The sequence below is a fragment of the Leptosomus discolor genome, chromosome 23 (genome assembly GCF_034619465.1).
Source record: "Leptosomus discolor isolate bLepDis1 chromosome 23, bLepDis1.hap2, whole genome shotgun sequence".
NCBI classification, from domain to species: domain Eukaryota; kingdom Metazoa; phylum Chordata; class Aves; order Leptosomiformes; family Leptosomidae; genus Leptosomus; species Leptosomus discolor.
This window is the reverse complement of record NC_141413.1, coordinates 4213295-4231598: the sequence shown is the minus strand read 5'-3', so window position 1 is coordinate 4231598 and position 18304 is coordinate 4213295. Positions and strand designations below refer to the sequence as shown.

The window sequence follows — 18304 nt, the reverse complement described above, 5'->3', positions numbered from 1 at the left end:
GAGGGGGGGAAAAGAGTTAAAGAGCGGGTGGGGGACAGGGTGACGCCGTGCCACCGCGTCCTGCTCTGGGTGTCGGAGTCCTCGGGGATGCGCAGCCCCACAAAATCCTCCGCGGGCTGTGCCAAGGGGCGGCCACCGGGTCCAGCCCCCGGAGTGGCGATGCTGGGAGCGGGGTGATGCTCGTTCCCCATGGGTGCTGCTCCACGCCGGTGCTGCTTCTCCATCCTCCACCAGCCAGTGCCCAAAATGGGTGCCAAAGCCTTCTGGCCCCGCTCGCCCGGCGGTGCTGCTCCCCGGGGAGCGCCGGTGTCACCATCCCCAGCCGGTGCCCCCCAGGCGGGCAGGGGAAAGGCAGGCGATGCCTTCTCATCCGGCCCCGTCTCCACAGCCCTTTGCTGCTCTGCCCTCGCATCCTTTCCCAAAAATGGGAATAAAACCAGCCCTTTCCAGGGGGTGCCCCACTCCGCCGGCAGATGCGCTCCCGAATCCAGAGGAAAGCAGGCAAAAACCTCAAAAGGAGCCCAAAAAGTTAAAAAAAACCAAAATCGCAGGGATTTCTGGAAAAGCACGACCCGCTTTGGCCGCAGCCCAGCTCTCGTCACCTCCACGGAAGCCCCCGGCTGCGGGGTCGTGCCGGGGTTGACACCCCACCTCGTGCCTTGCAAACCAAGTGGGGGCCACCCCATAAGCGCTGGGGCCCCCCCGAAACCCCCTGGGGTGTTTTTCCTTCCCCCTCTCCCGCAAGCAAAAGGGAAACCAGGGCTGGGCAGTACTCACCGTGGAGGCGAGAGCTCCTTTCCTCTGGGACCCAGTCCCGATGTGCCTTTGGTATAAATACCAGCAAGCCCGTGAAACCTCAGAGGCGGATCCTCTCTAAACAAAGACCCTAAATAGGCTAAGTGATGGTGTGTTAGCCATATGGCCATATAAGGTGTTTTATTTCATTAAATTGACCTTAGACTGATGGTAGGACCCAGCACAGTTAATTATTGTAAGAAAAATGTATGCAGGGATGCTTGGGAGGCAACATCTCATTTGTGAGCCTGTTCCTTTTATGCTCCGCTCCGATAAACAAGCAAGGCACAAGTCCTTATAAGCGACGGTCTCGGCAAAAAGGAGGTGGAAGCATCTCCAGTTCCTGGGGACAGCGTGGAGAAACCCCACCCGGGTGGAGGTGGGTGTCGGGGCTCTGCCGTGGGGGATAACCCGGAGCCGGGATGGGAATTTGACATCACTGAGACGCTGGAAACGCACCGGGTTGGTGCATCGTTTCCTCCCGGCCTCGGTTCCCCCCCGTGTCTCCCTGGCATCTGGCACCTTTGGGATGTCTCTCCCTGGGGTTTTCTCTCTCTGCCCCCATTTTTGGGCTAGCGATGCCCCAAAGCCCCTCGTTCCCCCAAAGCTTCGGCTCGAGCAGGGCCAGGAGTCGTGGGTCCAAAGCCCAGCCCTGTGTCACGGGCGCACCCAGGCCTCACCCTCTCCCCGGGAGGATTTTGGAGGCAGGATAAGCCCAGACCCGCCCTCCGCCCCCCCCCCAGGGACAAGGGGGGTGCTGCTGTCCCCTGGCTCCCCTGCCCAAATGCAGCGTGGGGTGGGGGGCAGAGCCACCCCTGGCCCTGCAGATGCAGCTTTGGCAGGTGGCACAGGGGTCCACGGCCATCGCAGAGGCCAACCAGCGGCTGCCAAACTCCCGGCTGCCTTTTTAAGGGCAACGGTCCCACACCGGGGACTCTCCTCGAGCACCCAGGGGCAGGGGGGAGGCAGGAGAGACGCCCCCAAAGCCACCACCTCAGAGCTACGGGGACTCGGGTTGCAGATGGGGAAACTGAGGCACGGGGTGCCTGGGCTGCCTCCTGCTTTGCTTGGCGGGGTCCCGAGCTGTGCTCAGGGCAGGGACATCAAGGCACTGGTGCAGCAATAAGGACCAAGAGCTGCAGGGTGCCACCACCACCACCAGAAGGGACCCAAGAGTCCTGGTGTCCCCCCCTAATCCTGGAGGGAGGGAGGGAACAGACTCTGGGCTGTCACCCCCTGGGGGCAGGACAGGGACATGGTGTGTCGTGTCCCCCCCCCCCCCGCACACACAGCCCCCTCGCACCTCCAACAACATCCCCAGTAAAACAGCTCTGCCCCAGTTATCCCTTTTCCTCTGGGAAAACCCCAGCACCCAGGGGCTGGATTTGTCCCCACCGCACGCCCCAAGCCCCGGGGACCTGCTGCCGCCTCGCATCCCAGCCCGGTTCCCTTGGGGTGCCGCCAAACATGAGGTCACCGAGGCAAAAGGTTGCCATATATGACATGCTGAAAAAAAAAAAAAAAATTAAAAAAAAAAAAATAAATTTAACCCCAAACCCAGCAGAGAGAGGGGAAAAAAAATGGATGGAGGCCGCAGCCCATGCCGGCACCGGGATAACCCCACGCAGAGGGAGCACGGCCCGTGCTGGGGCCTGTGCGGTGCCGGTGGCAGGACCCTGTCCCACCTGAGGGGAGGGTGGGGGGGGGACTGTGCCCAAAGCCACCGAGACACCCCCAAACCCTCTATCGACCCCAGCCCCCCGCTGCATCGCTTTTCCGCGCCGGGCGCTTGCTCGAAGCTCCCCATCCCCGCAGGATCCCCCAACCGCCCTGCCGCAGGGCACGGCCGCCGGCCGCCATGGGGCCACCTCGGCACGGCCAGTTTGAAGCTGGAACCGTGGCGGCAAAGCCCCGAGCCGGAGCAGGCGCGCAGCCTAAAAAGGAAAGGTTCGGCCACCGCAGCCAATCCAGCCGCCGTGGGGAGGGTGGCCGGCGGCCCCGGGATGCTCGCAGGAACGCCAAGCATCCCACGGCCCAGGCGAGGCTGGGCCGAACGTGGGATGAGGAGGGGGGTGAGCCCCGGTTTGCCGTGGGATTTCAAAACTCCCGGCGTGCCGGCCGGCCCTCGGCACCTCCGTATAAGGGGAACGTTCGCGCTTTAAACCTCCGGGGCTGCCGCCGAGGATGGAAGAACCCAGGGATGGGAGCTCGGGCAGGGATTTGGGTCTGTTCCCACCCCGAGGCAGAGATAAGCATCGCTCCCTGCCTGCAGGAAACCTCCCAGAACACGCAACGCGCACAGTCCAGCAAACCACTCCTGCAAAGCGTGGGTTCCGTTCGGGTTTAGCTCCTGTTAAGATCCAACCCCCCCCCGGTTTCGAGTGATTTTAAGGTCGCGCAGTCACATCTGGTGCAGCTGGACAGACAGGGCGGGTTAGCGGGACACAGGCAGTAGTGCCAGGGTATCAGCATCCACCCCGACGCACAAACTGATGACTCAGGGACTTTTCAGCGAAAAAATGTGATTAAAAACCCGCCAGCTCGGAGAGTGGGGCTGGGTGCGCGGCAGCAGCTGCTCGCTGACGTGAGAAAGGCAGCCCTTGCGCAGGGCCGCGCCGCGAGGCAGCTGAGAAATCCTCCACCAGGGTTTATCGGTCACTGGGACGACTGACGAAGGAAGCAGCAGATTTGCCACCGGCTCCTCTCCCCAGCTGGTGACCTGGGCTCAGACCTGAGCCCTTCAGGGCTGGGGAGTTGAGAGAAATTCGGTGCCAAAGTCGCTGCCCGATTGCAGGAGCCGCTGCTTCGCAGGACGGGCTTTCCCCGAAGGAGCCGCTGCGTCAGGGCGGGGGGAGAGCACGCTGCTCCCTTCTGCGCAGAGTCCTGGGCTGAACAACGCTCCACCGAGGTCGCAACCCCCCCCCCTCCGAGCGTGGTTTAAATAAATTCAGTCTGAAAGACAGTTCCTACAGCTGCCCTCAAGTCCCTTCGCTTCCTCCCCCCCCCGCCCCGCCGGGGGTAGCCTGGTTCCAAAACTGACTGCAAAAACGCGGCCAGTTTGTCACGCAGGAGGCAAGGAGGGGGCTGGTGTGAATAAACCCCTAAATAAATTGATTCCCTCGCTGCTGTCAGCCACGCCGGACCCCTCCAACCCCCTGAGCGAGCTCAAAGACACCAAGTGGCAAAAAAACCCCGAGCCCAGAGACCACAATCCGTCCGTGTTAAACCAGAGCCTGTTGTATGTAGGAGTACGCGGACACGCCCCACGGAACACGGGTGTATGCGTGCCAGGTGGGGAGGCGACTCCAGCCTCCTTCCCCTCCCCGCCCGGCCATGTGCTGATCATCAGAGCATCCTGCTGGAGGATGTGGAGAGGCTCCGGATCACGCTCAGCCCTTGGAGGCCAGATGCCTTCCACCTGCCAGCACCAATCCTTCCCTTTCCGCGCCGGCAGCAGCAAGGGCGGAGGCTCAGCACGGAAGGCGGCAGGGAAGGAAAAATCCCCGCTTGGCTTCTGACAAAAGTCATTCCGAGGAGGTCCCCGGCTGGCGTACCGCACAACGGTGACGTCACGGAGCGCTTGATTTTGGCAAGGAGGGACTTAATACTGCTCCGAGGAGCAGAGATGCAACAGGGGGCGGTGGTCTTCGAGGATGGAAGGGGGAAAAGCCGCTGGAGTGCCGTACCGGAGAGGCAATGGCCTCGCAGAGCCTTCACACGGCAGCCAGGAGACCGAGAGCCTCCTTTGCGGTCATGCCAGCAAGAAACCAAGGCCTCACCGGGCAGCCTGAGCAAATCCCCCACATCCAGGACAAGGAATAAAGTAACCAGACACACCTCACCGCTGCTGGAATGAAGCATCCAGGCACCTTCTCCCCCAAAACAGGGGTTCCCAAAGGAGGTTGGGGCCCCTTCTTACCTCACCAGGCAAAGACCCCAAGTACCAGCAAGCAGGACTCGCTCCAGCTCAAGCGACAACAAGCTCTTGCATGGGGTGAGAGGGGTTAGGGAGGTTTAATCTTAAACTATAGCAAAGGCTTAGCTACTCCAGCCAGCTGCCCTGAGACCACAGCAACCCAGAGAGAGGCGGAACAAAGCATGGGTTAACTGGGGCAAGTCCCGCTTCAGAAAGTGCTCGAAGAGGTTTCCACACCTCGTGGCTGCAGCAAATCACAGGGAAGCCCCCCCAAGAAGCTGTTCAAGCCACAGATTAGAGTATTAAACGATTTGCTTCAGTGTTAACTTCTGTCTTTGAGTTTCCAGTTCGCTTTTCCCCACACCTTGATCCTCAGCACCGCTTCGCCAGCCCGACGCCAGGCACTGAGGTTTCACGTGCTGCTGCTGAGGCCAGGGTACCGATTTCACCGTGATTACCGGGGAAGGACGGGGAAGGATCACTACACGGTAGAAATCATCTGCTACAGGAGGAAAAAAAAATTCCCAAGGCTTAGAAGGAAGGTAGATGGTTTTCTGTAAACGGTTACGGCAAGAGGCCTATCGGAGATCCATCAGGACCACGTCTCTCTCAACCACTGACACGTGACTGCAGGTCTGGAAGAGAGGGGAAGAGAAAGAGGGGTCGGGGCGTTAATTCAGATGTTCCCAGAGCTCCTCTACCTCCTGACACAACCTCCACCCTGTGTCCTTTGCAGAACAGCTCTCTCAGACCAGGAATCCTGCCCGTGCCACACAGAGACCACGGCAGGACACAACTACAAATCTCCCTCCCTCTCAAATCCGGCCTTTTGCCGCTCCCTTGACCTGTTTCTGCAGGGAAGCGCTCTGCGTCGCACCTCCGCCACACGCTAACAAGTCAGAAAGCTTCTGCCCCTCAACTCTAGGAAGAGACAAGCCCCTGCCAGGCTGAGACCCTCCTGTCCTGGGTCACAGCCCAGCACCTCAACACAGACATAAATTCAAGTGTCCAACACGCCGACTCGCGGTCCAGCCCCGTGGGGTGACTTACAGTGAAGAGCGGGGGGTCTTTGGAGTGCGGGTGGAATCCTTTCTGCCGGCAGGAAGAGATCTCCTGCAGGCCATGCTCCGTCAGCTTGAAAAACCCCGTCCTAGGGCAAATAAAACACAAGCTCTGGGTAGCTCAAGCCTCTACAAACAGAAGCACCTCCTCCGGGGTCTCGAGGAGGACGCTTGAGTCTGCTTCTCTCGAGCGAGAGCGGAGATGGGCGCTGCAGGACGCTCCTCCGCCCAGCCCTGCGGCTGTGGGCCAGTCTCCCTTCATGGGTGGGCAACCATTGCCCAGACACGACCCCCCCCTCAGCAGCTCTGACGAGCTGTCGAGTCACGGACGCTCTTCCAGCCTCTTTCGGTAAAACTTTCACTGCGTGATTTGACATTTTATTCCCACATCAGGAATCTGAGAGAGGAAAGGTCGTGGTAAACAGCCCTTCAATACCTTCTGAAGGGGCCAGGCCTTTGGGTGGGGCAGCAGAGGCAGAGGGAAAAGGCCTTCCCTACCCCACATCCATACTCACTCCTGGTATTTTGGAGAACACACAATAGCAATGGACTCTGGCAACATCATCTGGTAGGAGCAGTGCGTGTGTAGGTCGACGCTGGAGAGGAAGGCTGTCTGCGTGGGGTGGGTCTGAAAAGCAGGGCAACAGAGAGGAGAGGAGGTTACAGCAGCTTTGGAGAGCTAGTCCAAAGGGACCATGTCTGCCAAGAGAAAGTTGTGCGAGAGAAGAGACACAGCTCCGTGGGTGGCACAGAGGACACGCTTGCACCCCTGAAAATGGCTTGGATTGGCCCAAAACATCTGCTCCTCTCTTCCATTTGGAGTAAGTACAGGAGCAGCTCTACAGTTCTGGCCCTATCTCATGGAAAGTCCCACTTGAAGGCACAACGCAGGGCACTTCACACGTTTCTGAAGTGCAGCTACCCCTGGGGCACAGCATCACCAGGCACGTAACACACTGCTGAGGCACTTCAAGAGATCCCATTCCGCCAAGATTTGTATGATCACGGAGAACCACCACCTTACCCAGCTCGGGCTAAATTTCACAGCCTAACTCTTGCTGAAAGGTCTTTCTCCTTTTCCTTGCTAGGTTTTTGTTGCCAAGACCAGCAGGAAGGGTCAAAGGGATTCTTGGGGGGGGTCTCTGAACGTCACAGGGCCGCCACTGAAGAGTTAACACCAAAAGCAGACACCCCGCACGTACCAGGCACACGCAGCAGGCATTTATTTGCCGAAGCCTGCAAGGCAGCTGCTGCTTTCGAGAGATTACTCAGCAGCACCAAACATTTTGCTTGGCACCGATCCGACTGCCAAAGGCTCCGCGGGGACAGGCAGCAGGGCAGCGCTGCAGCCAGCGGAGGAATCTGGAACTGGCACATCCCACGGCAGAGCAGCGCCCAGCTGCCTGCGAAAAAGCAGCGCTGCTACGGGGGGGAAGCACCATGGGAGAGGCCCTGCGCTGACAGCAGGAGCTCGGGATGCCCTGATGGTGCCTCTGGAGTCAGCTTTGAATGAAACACGAGCTTCACGCCCAACATCCCAGTTTCAAAGGGCCTGATGCTTTAGGAAGGGACCTAAACTGAAAACAGATCGGGATTTTCTCCAGCAGCGTGAGTAGTGATTGAGACTGCACCCGAAGAAGAAATCCAACCAGAGGATGCTGCCTGCTCCGTGCCATCTCCTCCAGTAAATTCTCCTCCAGTAAATTCTCCTCCACGCACCCCTTTCCCTCCTGGCTGAACGTGAGACCAGTTGGGCAGTGAAACAGGAATGAGAGACTCACATGGATCCAGCCAAGCGTAACAAGGCCGTGCTGATCCTGGATCACAAAGAGCTCCTCCTCATTCTCCGTGTTGCAATAATCGGGGCCTCCGTGCTGCTTGGGCACGATGACGTGGGTTATCGTGAACTCGTTCCTCATCTGCAAGGCAGCACGGGGAGGCTGTTACCCACCAGACGCCCCCCAAGCAGGAAACACTGCTGCCGCCCGCTGGGGCGAGGGTGATTTCCGAAGCTTTGGGAACACGGTACTTCTGTGTTCATCACTCAGGGGCACAGCCAGGGGAACGGCAGCTCTGGAAACAAGCCCACGGATGCATCTCCCGTCCATTTACAGGTCACAGAAATGGTAACTGCAAGCTACTGACAAAGGAGTCGCAGGATTTTCCGAGTCTGAGCATGACCCACGGCTTTCTACTTCATTTTCCCTGCTGTGTAGGGCACCCACAAGAACTCAGAGGAGTCCTGGCCACCCACCGAAGCGAATGCCTCCACTCCCTAGGAGATGATGCCTCATACTCAAATAATCACCAAGTGCCTGGAAGCAGCTGGACTGCAGAGATGTGCTACATCAAACAACTTCATTTCGAACCAAACTTCTGCGAGCAAAGCAGCCCCAAGCGACTCAGAGGAGACAGGCTGGAGCTGCCAACAGAAACACCCTTTGAGGGAGAACTGACTGTCAGTGTTTGCCCACCCAGCCTCTTCTGGGTGAGGGTCCTAGTCCACAGCTGGGGCAACCTCAGTCCTGCTGGTACCAACAGGAGAAGTCACCAGAGCTGCCAGTCACCAGCAACGCGGGAGGGCTTGAAGGTTGTACCCAGCACAGAGTCCCCAACAGGAGAGGGGAAGCTGAGCACCCCCAGGGACCTGGTGGCCGGCACCTCACGCAGCGTGAGGAAACCCTAACGTGGAAGGGAGGCAAAGGAGAGGCAGCTCATCCCCAGTGCTCACGTGAAAGCCTAGTCACCCGTGAAACTGCACTCCAGCCTTCTGCTGTCAAAATCAGCGTCCTCCAGCCCTTTTCCAAGCTCTTGCACACCTTGACAAAAGGCCCCTGCGCCACTTCCAAGGATTCTTTGGGAATCTTCATTAGGATTCCTGCCTTACCAGCTTACCGCAGAGGATCCCACACGTCTCTACACCCCGGATGGTGTTGGCATCAGCCAGCTGGAGGAATTTCTGGCAGAGCTCCCTAGGGACGATGACCTGGCGAAGGACATCCATACTCGCATCTGTGGGAAGAATGGGAGGACAATGAGCAATGACAGTCGAGGATGCTGGAGAAATGGTCCCTCAGGTCAGTACCAGAAGGGACTAGACTGAGAAAATTCACCCTGGAAACATTAACTGCTCTAACATTTACCCTCACAACAGCAGTCCCAGACAAATGACGTCATTTGGACATGTCATAAAGGACACTCACTACCTCTTTCAAAACAGGGACACGTAGAGAGAAAGAGACATTCAGCAATGTATCAAAACCAAGTATTTTGTTAAAGAAAACGAAACTACAAACACTTAAAAAATGTCATTTAAGTAAGATGCGTCACTGGTCAAGAACCAGTAATTTGGAAACGTCTGAATCAGTATTTTGGAGCCATATTTGGCAGAAGAGGAGAATTTGGTCCAGAGGAGAATTCAGTCAGCCTAGCCAGGACCTAAATCTCCATCTCCAACAAGCATTTGGATCTAGGAAAGCCAAATAGGCTGTAGACTCTAGAACAGCAGAGATTGGGCTGAAGGAGCATGGGGGGCCAATTCCCAAGAGGACACAGTTGCTCCCAGCCCTGCAAATCTTTACCGAACAACGGGAAGAACATTCCGTGACTCGGAAGGCCAAACCCCCAGAAGGGATGGAGCCAAGATCAGATACTTCCAAGAGCCTCCTAGACAAATCAGCTCCTCAGCGGCTGTGTTTGGCTCAGCCCCAGCAAGGGAGAAGGGTGCACTGAGAGGTACTAACTGTTTTCCATGCTCCCCAAAGCACCAGGTTTCAAAGATCTGTCCACAACAGGAGGTTTGGATGAGACAGTTCCCACCGATGGACTCGCAGGGTGAACTGGCGAGACGGGAACCTTTGGGATTAAATCAGTTGGGGGCTTTTCCACACCAGGGATGAGGGGTCCATCCAGAGCCTCGGGACTCGGCTCTGGCTTTCCGAACTCCTGCACTATCCTTAGTCGTTCCTTCTCCAGCTCCTGTCGTCGAATCATCTCCTCGAAGGCATGAAACTGCTCTTGCTCTGCCTGCTGCTGCTTCATCAGGGCTACCCGATTTCTCTCCTCTTCCAGCTGCTGCTGCAAAGCCAAGTTGCGTGCAAATTCCTCTTCCTCCTCCTTCTGCAAGGAGAAATACACCAAGGGACATCAGCAGAGAGGGGCTCGAGGCAGAACACGAAGGCTACGCGCTGCAAGACCCTCAGCAACCCCAGGCTGCTTCTAAAGGGTCTGCGAAAGGTAACCAGCAAACAGCACTCCCTGCAAGGAAGCTTCAGGGATCCGCACTTCCAGCAGGAGAGCCAGCTAGACCAGGGCCGTAAAACTGCTGCCTCACCCTCCCCTCTTCCACGGAAATATAATTTCAGGCTGATTCCTCTCTATCCTATTTCTAAAAATCGCGCTTGTCTGCAGCAAAACTGACTGGAGAGTTTCCTGCTTTGCCCACAGAAGCCCAGATCCTTGCCCGTGCTGTCACCAGCCGCCTGCTGAGTTTCTGGATCATAAGACCTAGACCTCACGTCTGCCCAAAGAGAAAAAAAACCAACCAAACAACATTCCCAGCTCCGACTGCCTCCAGGATGCGCAATGAAAAGACGCCTACGACAGATTCACCTACGTCACGGCAGCAGAGACAGGATGGGGACAGCCCTGGGCTGCAGGTGACAAGGCTGGACCCTGCAAGCTGGGGCTACCCAAACTTCACACCTCAGAGCACCCAGGGAGCCCTGGAGACCTGCCCTCTTCCAAACCCTTTGTGGCTGAGGGTCTTCGGGGAGCACAGGCCTCCAGTCTCCTCTCACTCACCTTCTGCTCCTTGTATTTAGCATAGTCCTTGGCGTACCTCTTTAACAGCTCCTCCTTGAGCTCTTCAGCTCTGGGGAAGGCTACTTCTTTCAGTTTCTGAAGGGAGGAAACACAGGCAGTCATATGAGTGGGACAGCCCCAAGGCAAGAAAAACAAGACCCGAACAGATGCAAGAACCAACGGACACGTAGCACCCAGAGATTAGAAACCACCCGCTCGTTCACGAGGCAGGAAGAGCCGAGCAGCTCCACCACCACGCGTGGACAGGCTGGCAGGCTGCAGACAGGCACGTTGTGGCCGGGTGGCACAGGCAGCCCCGCCAACAACACCGAGCAAGAGCTTAGGCAGCCTTGTCCTTTGCTGTTCTGGTCAACGTTGAGCAGAGGAGCAATAGCTTCTCGTAGCTGGGAGCAATCTCCGAGGATCCCCTTGAGGACCACCACATTGAGCATCCAGCTACCAGGCATGGAAAAGCCACGTGGTCTTCAAAAGCAGGGAGTTAAACAGGAAAGAAAGGACACGCCAGTGCTCAACCGAAAGTAAACTGGACAACCACAGCCAGCCCAGCACAAGTACAATTGGGTAAGAACCCAAACCATAACTCCCAAGGGGTCAGACCGCCTGGTCAAGCCAAGGCTTCTCAGCGTTTCTGTGGATCACTCGGCCCAGGGCCACGCAAACCCAAGGTCCGTGACCCCAAAACATTTCCGACAGCAGCCGTTAAAGACTTGGCACCGTTACTACTTACTTTCACCGTCTCCCTCTTTTCGGGTATGACAGCACTTTTGTAATCACGGTGCTGCGGCAGCTTCTCAATGAAGAGCCTGTAAAAGCAGGAGAGAAACTGCATTTCTGAACCACAGTAGAAAGGGACCAACTCAAAACAGCAAGTGGCATTTTGGGGGTACGGATCATTCCCTTCCAGCACTGTCCCCTTGCTCTGCCACCTCCCTGGGCCCTGTGCTCCCCACAATCGTCTGCCTTCCTGCAGGAAACCCTCCGTCATACAACGGCCTTCTGAGATCTTTATGGCACGCAGGAGACCTCGCTCAGTCCCAGGGTGGTGCCTCGCACAGATTTTTCTTCCACCTGGACTTTGGACACAATCCTCAGGGATAAATACATTTGTTTTGAACAGAAACATTAATAAACCGATCTAAAACACCAAGGATGCTGGCAGCGATTCAGGAAGGTCCTTGGGCACCTGCCTACACCTCTGTGGGCATCCAAGGGGATTACACACAAGCTCAAGGACTCCGCTGACTCAGTGCTCACACCGTCCTTCTGTACGGGGGAAGGAACAGTTTGTGCAAGAGATGGGAACATTAACTCAGACCTTGAAAAGAGAAAACTTGCAGGTAAGCTAAAAGCAAGTCCACAGCATCCCCAGCTGCTGCACCAGCAGCCTTTTATCTCCGTGGCCCAAGCACCCCGGAAGGTCAGGGCAATGTTTCAGGCAGAAGGGCTACTTCTCTGCAGACTCCTGGGAGGGAAATCAAGACTTAGCTCAACATCACCCTGCTCCCAGCACAACTACAAACAGGTTAATCTTTGGTTTCTCTACAAACAGGGTAACGTTTCTCCCCCTTTCCAGGGAGCTCTGCAAGACACAGGGGTGAAGATGCAGAGAAAGAGTACTGCAAGCACTAGAACAAGGCAAAAAGCCTGAAATATGGGGCAATTCTCTCTGGCTCAGCTCTACGAGGCTCCCAAGGCTTGAAGCATCCCTGAGTTATCTCTGTGAACGAGTCCCCAGTGGTGCACTAGCTGACTGCATGCTCAGGGTGAGCTCATGGCGAGCTTAGCTGGGTCCTTGTCTCCTGGAAGCGGAGCTGTGCTTGCTCTCAGAGTCCACAAAGCCTGCGGGCTAACGCAAAAAAACCCTGCCCTCCTTCGTGGCTCTTTGCTACACCCCTTCAGCACCCAAAGGAAGACACCCTCCAGCTTCTTTAGAGAGCAGCCTTGCACCCAGGCACAAGGAATTAAGAGCAGTGAGGACTAGACTGTGCCCCAGGGAGCAGCACAAATCAATCAAGCAGAGCCAAGCAGGAAAAACTCAGGGGGGACAGAGCGAGAACGCTCTTCAAGCCGAGAAGCCTCCGTGCGCGCAGTAAATAAACCCAGCTGCTTCAAAACCTCAGTCCTCTGGGAAAAGGAAGGACTTTTTGCAACCCCGAGTGCTCCTGGTTGCCACGGAGAGCTGGAGGATGCTCTCGCCAGAGCCTGCGGGATCAGCATAACCGTGTCACAGCCCGGAGCCACGGAGAAACCATCGCTCCATCTGAAAACGCCCAGCAAGGTCCCCGGCTCCCGGCTGGTGGTTGCGAAGTAGGTCACTGTGTCGAGGAGACAAAACAAGGCTGTGATCATTGCCAACAGCTAGCAGATTAAAATGGAAGGGATTAATTAAGAAGGATTAAGAGCAGATGCTGGCCTGGGGAGGATGGAAAAACCAGCAGAGACAGCTGGGTTTCCACAAGTCAGGAAGGGGGGAAAAAAGCGGGCAGCACTACGAGAAGAGGACTCAGGCAGCCAGAGGAAAACTCTGGGGCAAGACCAGGCAGCGGCAGGCTGGGGATGGAGGCAGGGGAAGGGCAGGAACAGCTCACGTTTCCTACCGACAGCCCAGCTGAGGCTTGGCAAGACTGAAACCTGCGGCTCCCCTCGCCAGGAGTTTCGGGTTTTGGGCTTGTTCAAACCTCCGCCTGCTCCCGAGTCCACTACGAGCAGCAGCTGTTTGGCACCGAGCAGCCACATCATGGGCTATTTTTAAGCGCTGCCACGGCACGCACGCCAAGCCGGCATCTCTCAAGTCCCTTGCAACACCCCACACAAATCCCCGGAGCCAATCCTAGCAGCTCACAGCCACGCAGGCAAACCAGGAGCCCCAACACCACAGAAAATTCATGTGTCTCTTTTTTTTTTCTTTATTATTTGGCTCTAACAAAATCAAACTTAGCGTGTGCCTGATGGTGATTCAGGGAAAACACCCACTCTGACCCACGGAGAAGCCGTTCAAGAAGACAAGCAAGCTGATGTGAGAAGATACACGTGTTGAAAGTCCAGCCTGGTTATTCTTAGAGATAGCCATGCTGCCCTCCCGCCCCCCACGAGGGCTGGGCAACAAGCCTCACTTCTGCATGGGAAAGAGAGGTGCTGTGCAGCCAAACGACCTGCATGAGATCGAGCAGGTGGCCAGAGGCCAAGCAGGAAACTGGCTGCCTCAACGGGAATCTCCGTACAGATCTGTCTTGAGATTACCCCGTGTCTAGACAAGATTGTCTCAAAACCGATGGCTCTCCAAATCTGGCGCCACAACGCAGACCTCATCGCGTAACTGAGGCCTCGAGATCAGCCTTGAGGAGTGCTGTGTAGGGAAATAAAGAGAAATCCAGCTTCCTAAAGCCACAGGGACCACGCCTTGCTCCCAAGGACGATGTGCTCACTCCCACCAAACACACCAAGCCACGAGCCTCTCAGGTACTTCTCAAGGCTGGAGTCCTCCCCTTCCCAAAGGGGCAGCCTGACGCAGAAAGTGCCTGCACTAAGCCACACACTCCGGCAGGGAGCTGGGCTCTGAGAAAGGAGCAGCCACAGCACCGACTGCAGATGTGGGCTGAAACACCGGGGAAGAATCCCAGTCCTGTTTCCAGAAAGGGGAGAGCAGAGCAAGTCCCGTGAGAGGCTCCAACGACCAGCACCCTGCTCTCGGGGCCGTGGGGAAGGAAAACCCTAGAAAACCCTACAAAACCCTGCATCAGGCCTACTGCTTGAGCTACAGCTTCACATCTTCATTTAAAGACATGAGATGGTGACACGGAGTTTGTATCTTGAGACAAGCCAGGACAGAAGCTCATATTCATCAGCACTAGACAAATTGCACCGCTGAGGGAAAGTTTTTTCACCTTCCCAGCAACCCAGCAGCCAGGCTAACGTAAATGCCCCGAGCATCTGAAAGCTGCTGGTGAGAAAACACGCCAGCACCTAGCGCTGCTCTGCTAAAACAGCGAAGGTGCTTCTAGTTCAATTGTTTAGTTAAAGCGTTTCTCCTTCGGCCACGGCGACGCAACGAGCCTGGAAACCTTCCCGAGAGGGTTTTACACTTCCCAGCTCCCTGTGCAGCCTCCCAGGGCACTCGCTACGATGCCCATAAAAGCTCAGCCAGCACAAAGCGGGAAGAAAAGCTAATCAGAGAAAAATGCATTGGATTTAAGAGGCAGGAACCCTGCACACTGGGACAGGGAGAGAAAATGCCCACGGAGATGCCAGCCACACTCTGGATAAGCTAGTAGCGTAGGCACAGCAAAGACCATACCAGAGCGGCACTGGGGGAAAGTGGGAGCAACAGGCTTTTGGCCAAAACCCTACAGGATCAGGACACTCTGTGCCGTTAGGATATTTTCTGAGGATCCAAGGTTTTGGCCCTTTAAACACCGACAGGCACACGTTTGCTCTGCTCGGACACGACCCAGACCTGACGCCGTGTCACCACGTTGGCGTACGCTCCGGCTCGGCGGGCACGGCAGCGGGGTTTCAGACCTCATTTTTGGGCAGCTGCGGAGATGACAGCAGGAACCTGCGGCTCTGCACTTGTCTACAGGGAATGTAGACCCTACGGCTGGAGACCTGGCGGCTGAAACCCCAAACAGGGCGTTGGCTGGGTTCATACGCGATTCGGAGCTTTCCAGAAGAGTGCTCAGTACCCAAGAAACTCACCAGTCAGTTGGGATCAGGTTCTCTGGAACCAGAACTCTTCCCCACGTCGCTCCTGAGAAGGGCTAGGGTGTACGCGTGCGTATTTGGGGCCAGGGGGTTATATTCTTTCCGAGATGTAAAACTAAACCTACAACTGGATCCTACACCTGAAGGTGGAACTTGCTGCCTGTTGTAAAAGGCTGTAGTAACTTAAGTGTAGAGCAGACTTCTCCTCCAAAGGCGGTTTGTCAGACAAACCACCAACCAGCCCAGATCCTTCCCAGGCAGATACCTAATAGGGAGGTCCTTGACCACAGATCTTTGCCAATTCATATGATGTCACAGCCAACCTAGCGCCAATCAAGGCCAATCTAGCCACTCTGCGGTGATAAAACACCACGAAGCTTCAATGAACAGCGAGCTAAAACCTCCCTCCTGTTGACAGGAGTCTCTACTAGCAGAGGGACAGAGGGATCCAAGATCAGCCTTCAAAGGGAACTTTTAACAGACGCCCAGCAAAGAGGTGAGCGGTGGGTCTGTGCCTCGCACCTTCCTGATGTCTCCTCGCCAGTCTAACCAGCTGCAGCCTCACCTCTGTGGGAACCGAAATTCAAAAGGAGCAGAGCTGTGGACAGAACCCAGTTCTTCCAGCTCAGCCAGGCCTCACGATGTTTAGACACGCTCAAAATAGGCCACACCAAACCCACAAGGCCTCGTGTCGACAGGGGTTACTCGCAAACAAAGCTGCGCTGCTCTTACGTGATGTATTTGTTGTACAAAATGAAGGCCCGCTCGATGTTGCCTTCCTCCGAGTAAATGGTCGCCATGCGGAGGATTTCCACCCCGGAGCGGTAGTAGCGGCGCGGTGGGATGTCCTCGTTCACTTCCACGCTGCTTCCCACATGGATCAGCCTCCGTACTCGCTCCTCCGGCGGGAGGCTGACGTCGGCGTGGTCGGGCATCACGACACACATCCAAGCTACGGCGAGGCTGACAAACTCTGTGGCGGGAGGAAAGTCAAGCGCCTCAGAACCAGCATCAAGCAGGTAAGTCATCCAGTTTCCTCAGGACTGCCCCTCCTCGATCGAAATCACCCCCTCATCAGCAGAAAAGTGTTTAATACCTGGGCCAAGCTAGGCCCTGAGGGTGGAATCTGGGAGAATCCCAGCTCTTTTTGGGCACAGTGCTTCGATATTTACCTTTATGACCTGAAAAGCAGCCACGAATTCAAGGTCAGTCCTTAGTAATTGATCCCAAGCAAGGGTTTGACCCACCCAAATCCCACCCAAAGTAGCGCTTCCGTCCCCGTTGTCGCTCCGCACAACACAACTAGTGCCGGTCACTAGTCTGGGGGGAGATGGCCCAAGTGTCTCATTCAGACCGGAGCAGAAGCAGCTTCCCACAGGGTTTCGACACCGCAGCGCTGACTGCTTTGCTTACGCAGCAGTGAGAACGGAGCTGAAGGCCATCCTTCCAGCCGCTGCTGCTCAGCAGATCTCTCCTTACCCAACAAGCTCAATCCCAAATTGCTCCTGCCTGGGCACAGCTACAATCCCTTTCTCCCCCGTGCTGCGGGAGGCACACCCGTCCCCCCAGGAATGCACCTCGACCTGCTCCGTGCATCTGCCTCACGCTTGGCTCCGACAAATCCCTTCTCACCCACGGCACGAGCCGGCAGAGGAAGTGCTGAGGCTACAGGACAGCGAGCCCAGAGCCCCCCCATAATGCTCTTCCCCCTACACCAAAAGCAGTTTTCCTCTGGAAAATCACCCCGGACCAGTGGGAGGGTTAAAGCTCCCCATGAAATCCCAGCGCTGAATCCAGAGCACCTCGAAAGCCTTCAGCAACGCGGCTGCCACACGCACGTCATGATTTACTGCGGCTCCTTCCGAAGTGGGGGAAAGGTCCTGAGCTAAGCACCACCTGAGGATCCTGAGGTGCAGAGGAGTTGCCTTTCTGGGGTTACGTTGGAGCAGACCCCCTTTTTTAAGGCGGGCAGGCCCACAGTTTTTCAGCCTATGTCCTGGAGGAGCCTCCATAGGTCTCTTACCCTAAATACGGGCTGTCGGGTTGGGTCTGGCTATGCCAAAGCACTCACTCCCGGGGTGTGATAGAGCCACAGCTGAGTGGGCTTCAGCTTCTCCTCACTGGTGCTTCTGCTGGGAGGGTGGGTTCAGTTGCTCCCCCAAGCCAGAGCTCTCAGTCACCTCCCCGAACTGAAGCCCCCTCCGACAAGTTCTACAGTCCTTCTCCCCCAGGAGGGAACAGACACCGCTCACACACCATAACTCCTGGTGCCCGCAACCCACAGCTGCCCCCCTAATTCCTACAGCACCCTTCAAGATAAAGAGAGTGCCCAAACCACCCCTCCCCGAGCTGCCAGCCCCAAAACTACAGACAGCCCCAGCCATTGCCCACCAAGAGAGAGAAAAACACCCCCCCCCGCAAACCAGAGCCCTCCAGAACTCCCACAGCACTCCCAAGGGAACCCCCCAGGACCGCCTGTCCCTCCCAGAACCGCCTCCCCCTGCCCTTCCCCTCTAATAAAAAAATCTATTAAAAAAAGGAGTAGAGGACTGCGCAAGCAAAGCCCCCATGGGCTCCCAGCCCCCCCCAACACAGCGAGGCGAGCCCCAAACCGGATCTCCCTTCCCAAAGGGAAAAACACCCACACTCAGAGCCGCCCTGACCGGAGCCTCACGAAGGGAACCCCTAGACGAGACATCCCCCGCCCCCCCCCCCCCCCGGCACCAACCGGAGCCCGCCTGGCCCGTCCCCCCGGGAATGGAAGAGAGACACCCCCCCCCCCCGACCGGTGCCACCAGCTCCCCCCAAACGAGGAAGGGACCCCCCCACAGCCCCCGGGCCCGGGCCCGGGCCTGACCTGCCGCCGGGAGGGCGCCGCCAGCCTCCTCCTCCCCTCAGCGCTTCCGGGTTGTTGTCGAAACGCCCACTGCACCGCCCCGCCTCTCTTGCAGCAGCCAATCAAGAGCCTCTGCAACATCCGGGCATGCCGTTGCCCTCCCCACTTCCG

The 18304-nt window shown here is 56.9% G+C and overlaps 1 protein-coding gene across 1 annotated transcript; it reads right to left on the bottom strand.

Moving 5' to 3' along the window:
• Positions 1–4785: 4785 nt before the first annotated feature.
• On the bottom strand, positions 4786–18184 carry STAMBP (STAM binding protein). Its single transcript, XM_086477252.1, has 10 exons — positions 18155–18184; positions 16030–16270; positions 11324–11399; positions 10576–10671; positions 9516–9891; positions 8660–8784; positions 7554–7691; positions 6288–6400; positions 5762–5861; positions 4786–5346 (listed from the first exon to the last, which is right to left on the bottom strand). Exons 2-10 carry the CDS (start codon positions 16242–16244, stop codon positions 5290–5292), a joined length of 1296 nt encoding a protein of 431 aa, XP_086333378.1. The 5' UTR covers positions 16245–16270; positions 18155–18184; the 3' UTR covers positions 4786–5289.
• Positions 18185–18304: the final 120 nt, after the last annotated feature.

Excerpts from the sequence above, each read along its gene's own strand:
- STAMBP (XM_086477252.1), bottom strand. The coding sequence starts at position 16,244 with ATGTGTGTCGTGATGCCCGACCACGCCGACGTCAGCCTCCCGCCGGAG. Across the intron at positions 10,672-11,323 it reads AAAAGAGGGAGACGGTGAAA|AAACTGAAAGAAGTAGCCTT; the intron begins GTAAGTAGTAAC and ends TCCTCCCTTCAG. Across the intron at positions 5,862-6,287 it reads TGTTCTCCAAAATACCAGGA|GACGGGGTTTTTCAAGCTGA; the intron begins GTGAGTATGGAT and ends TATTTGCCCTAG.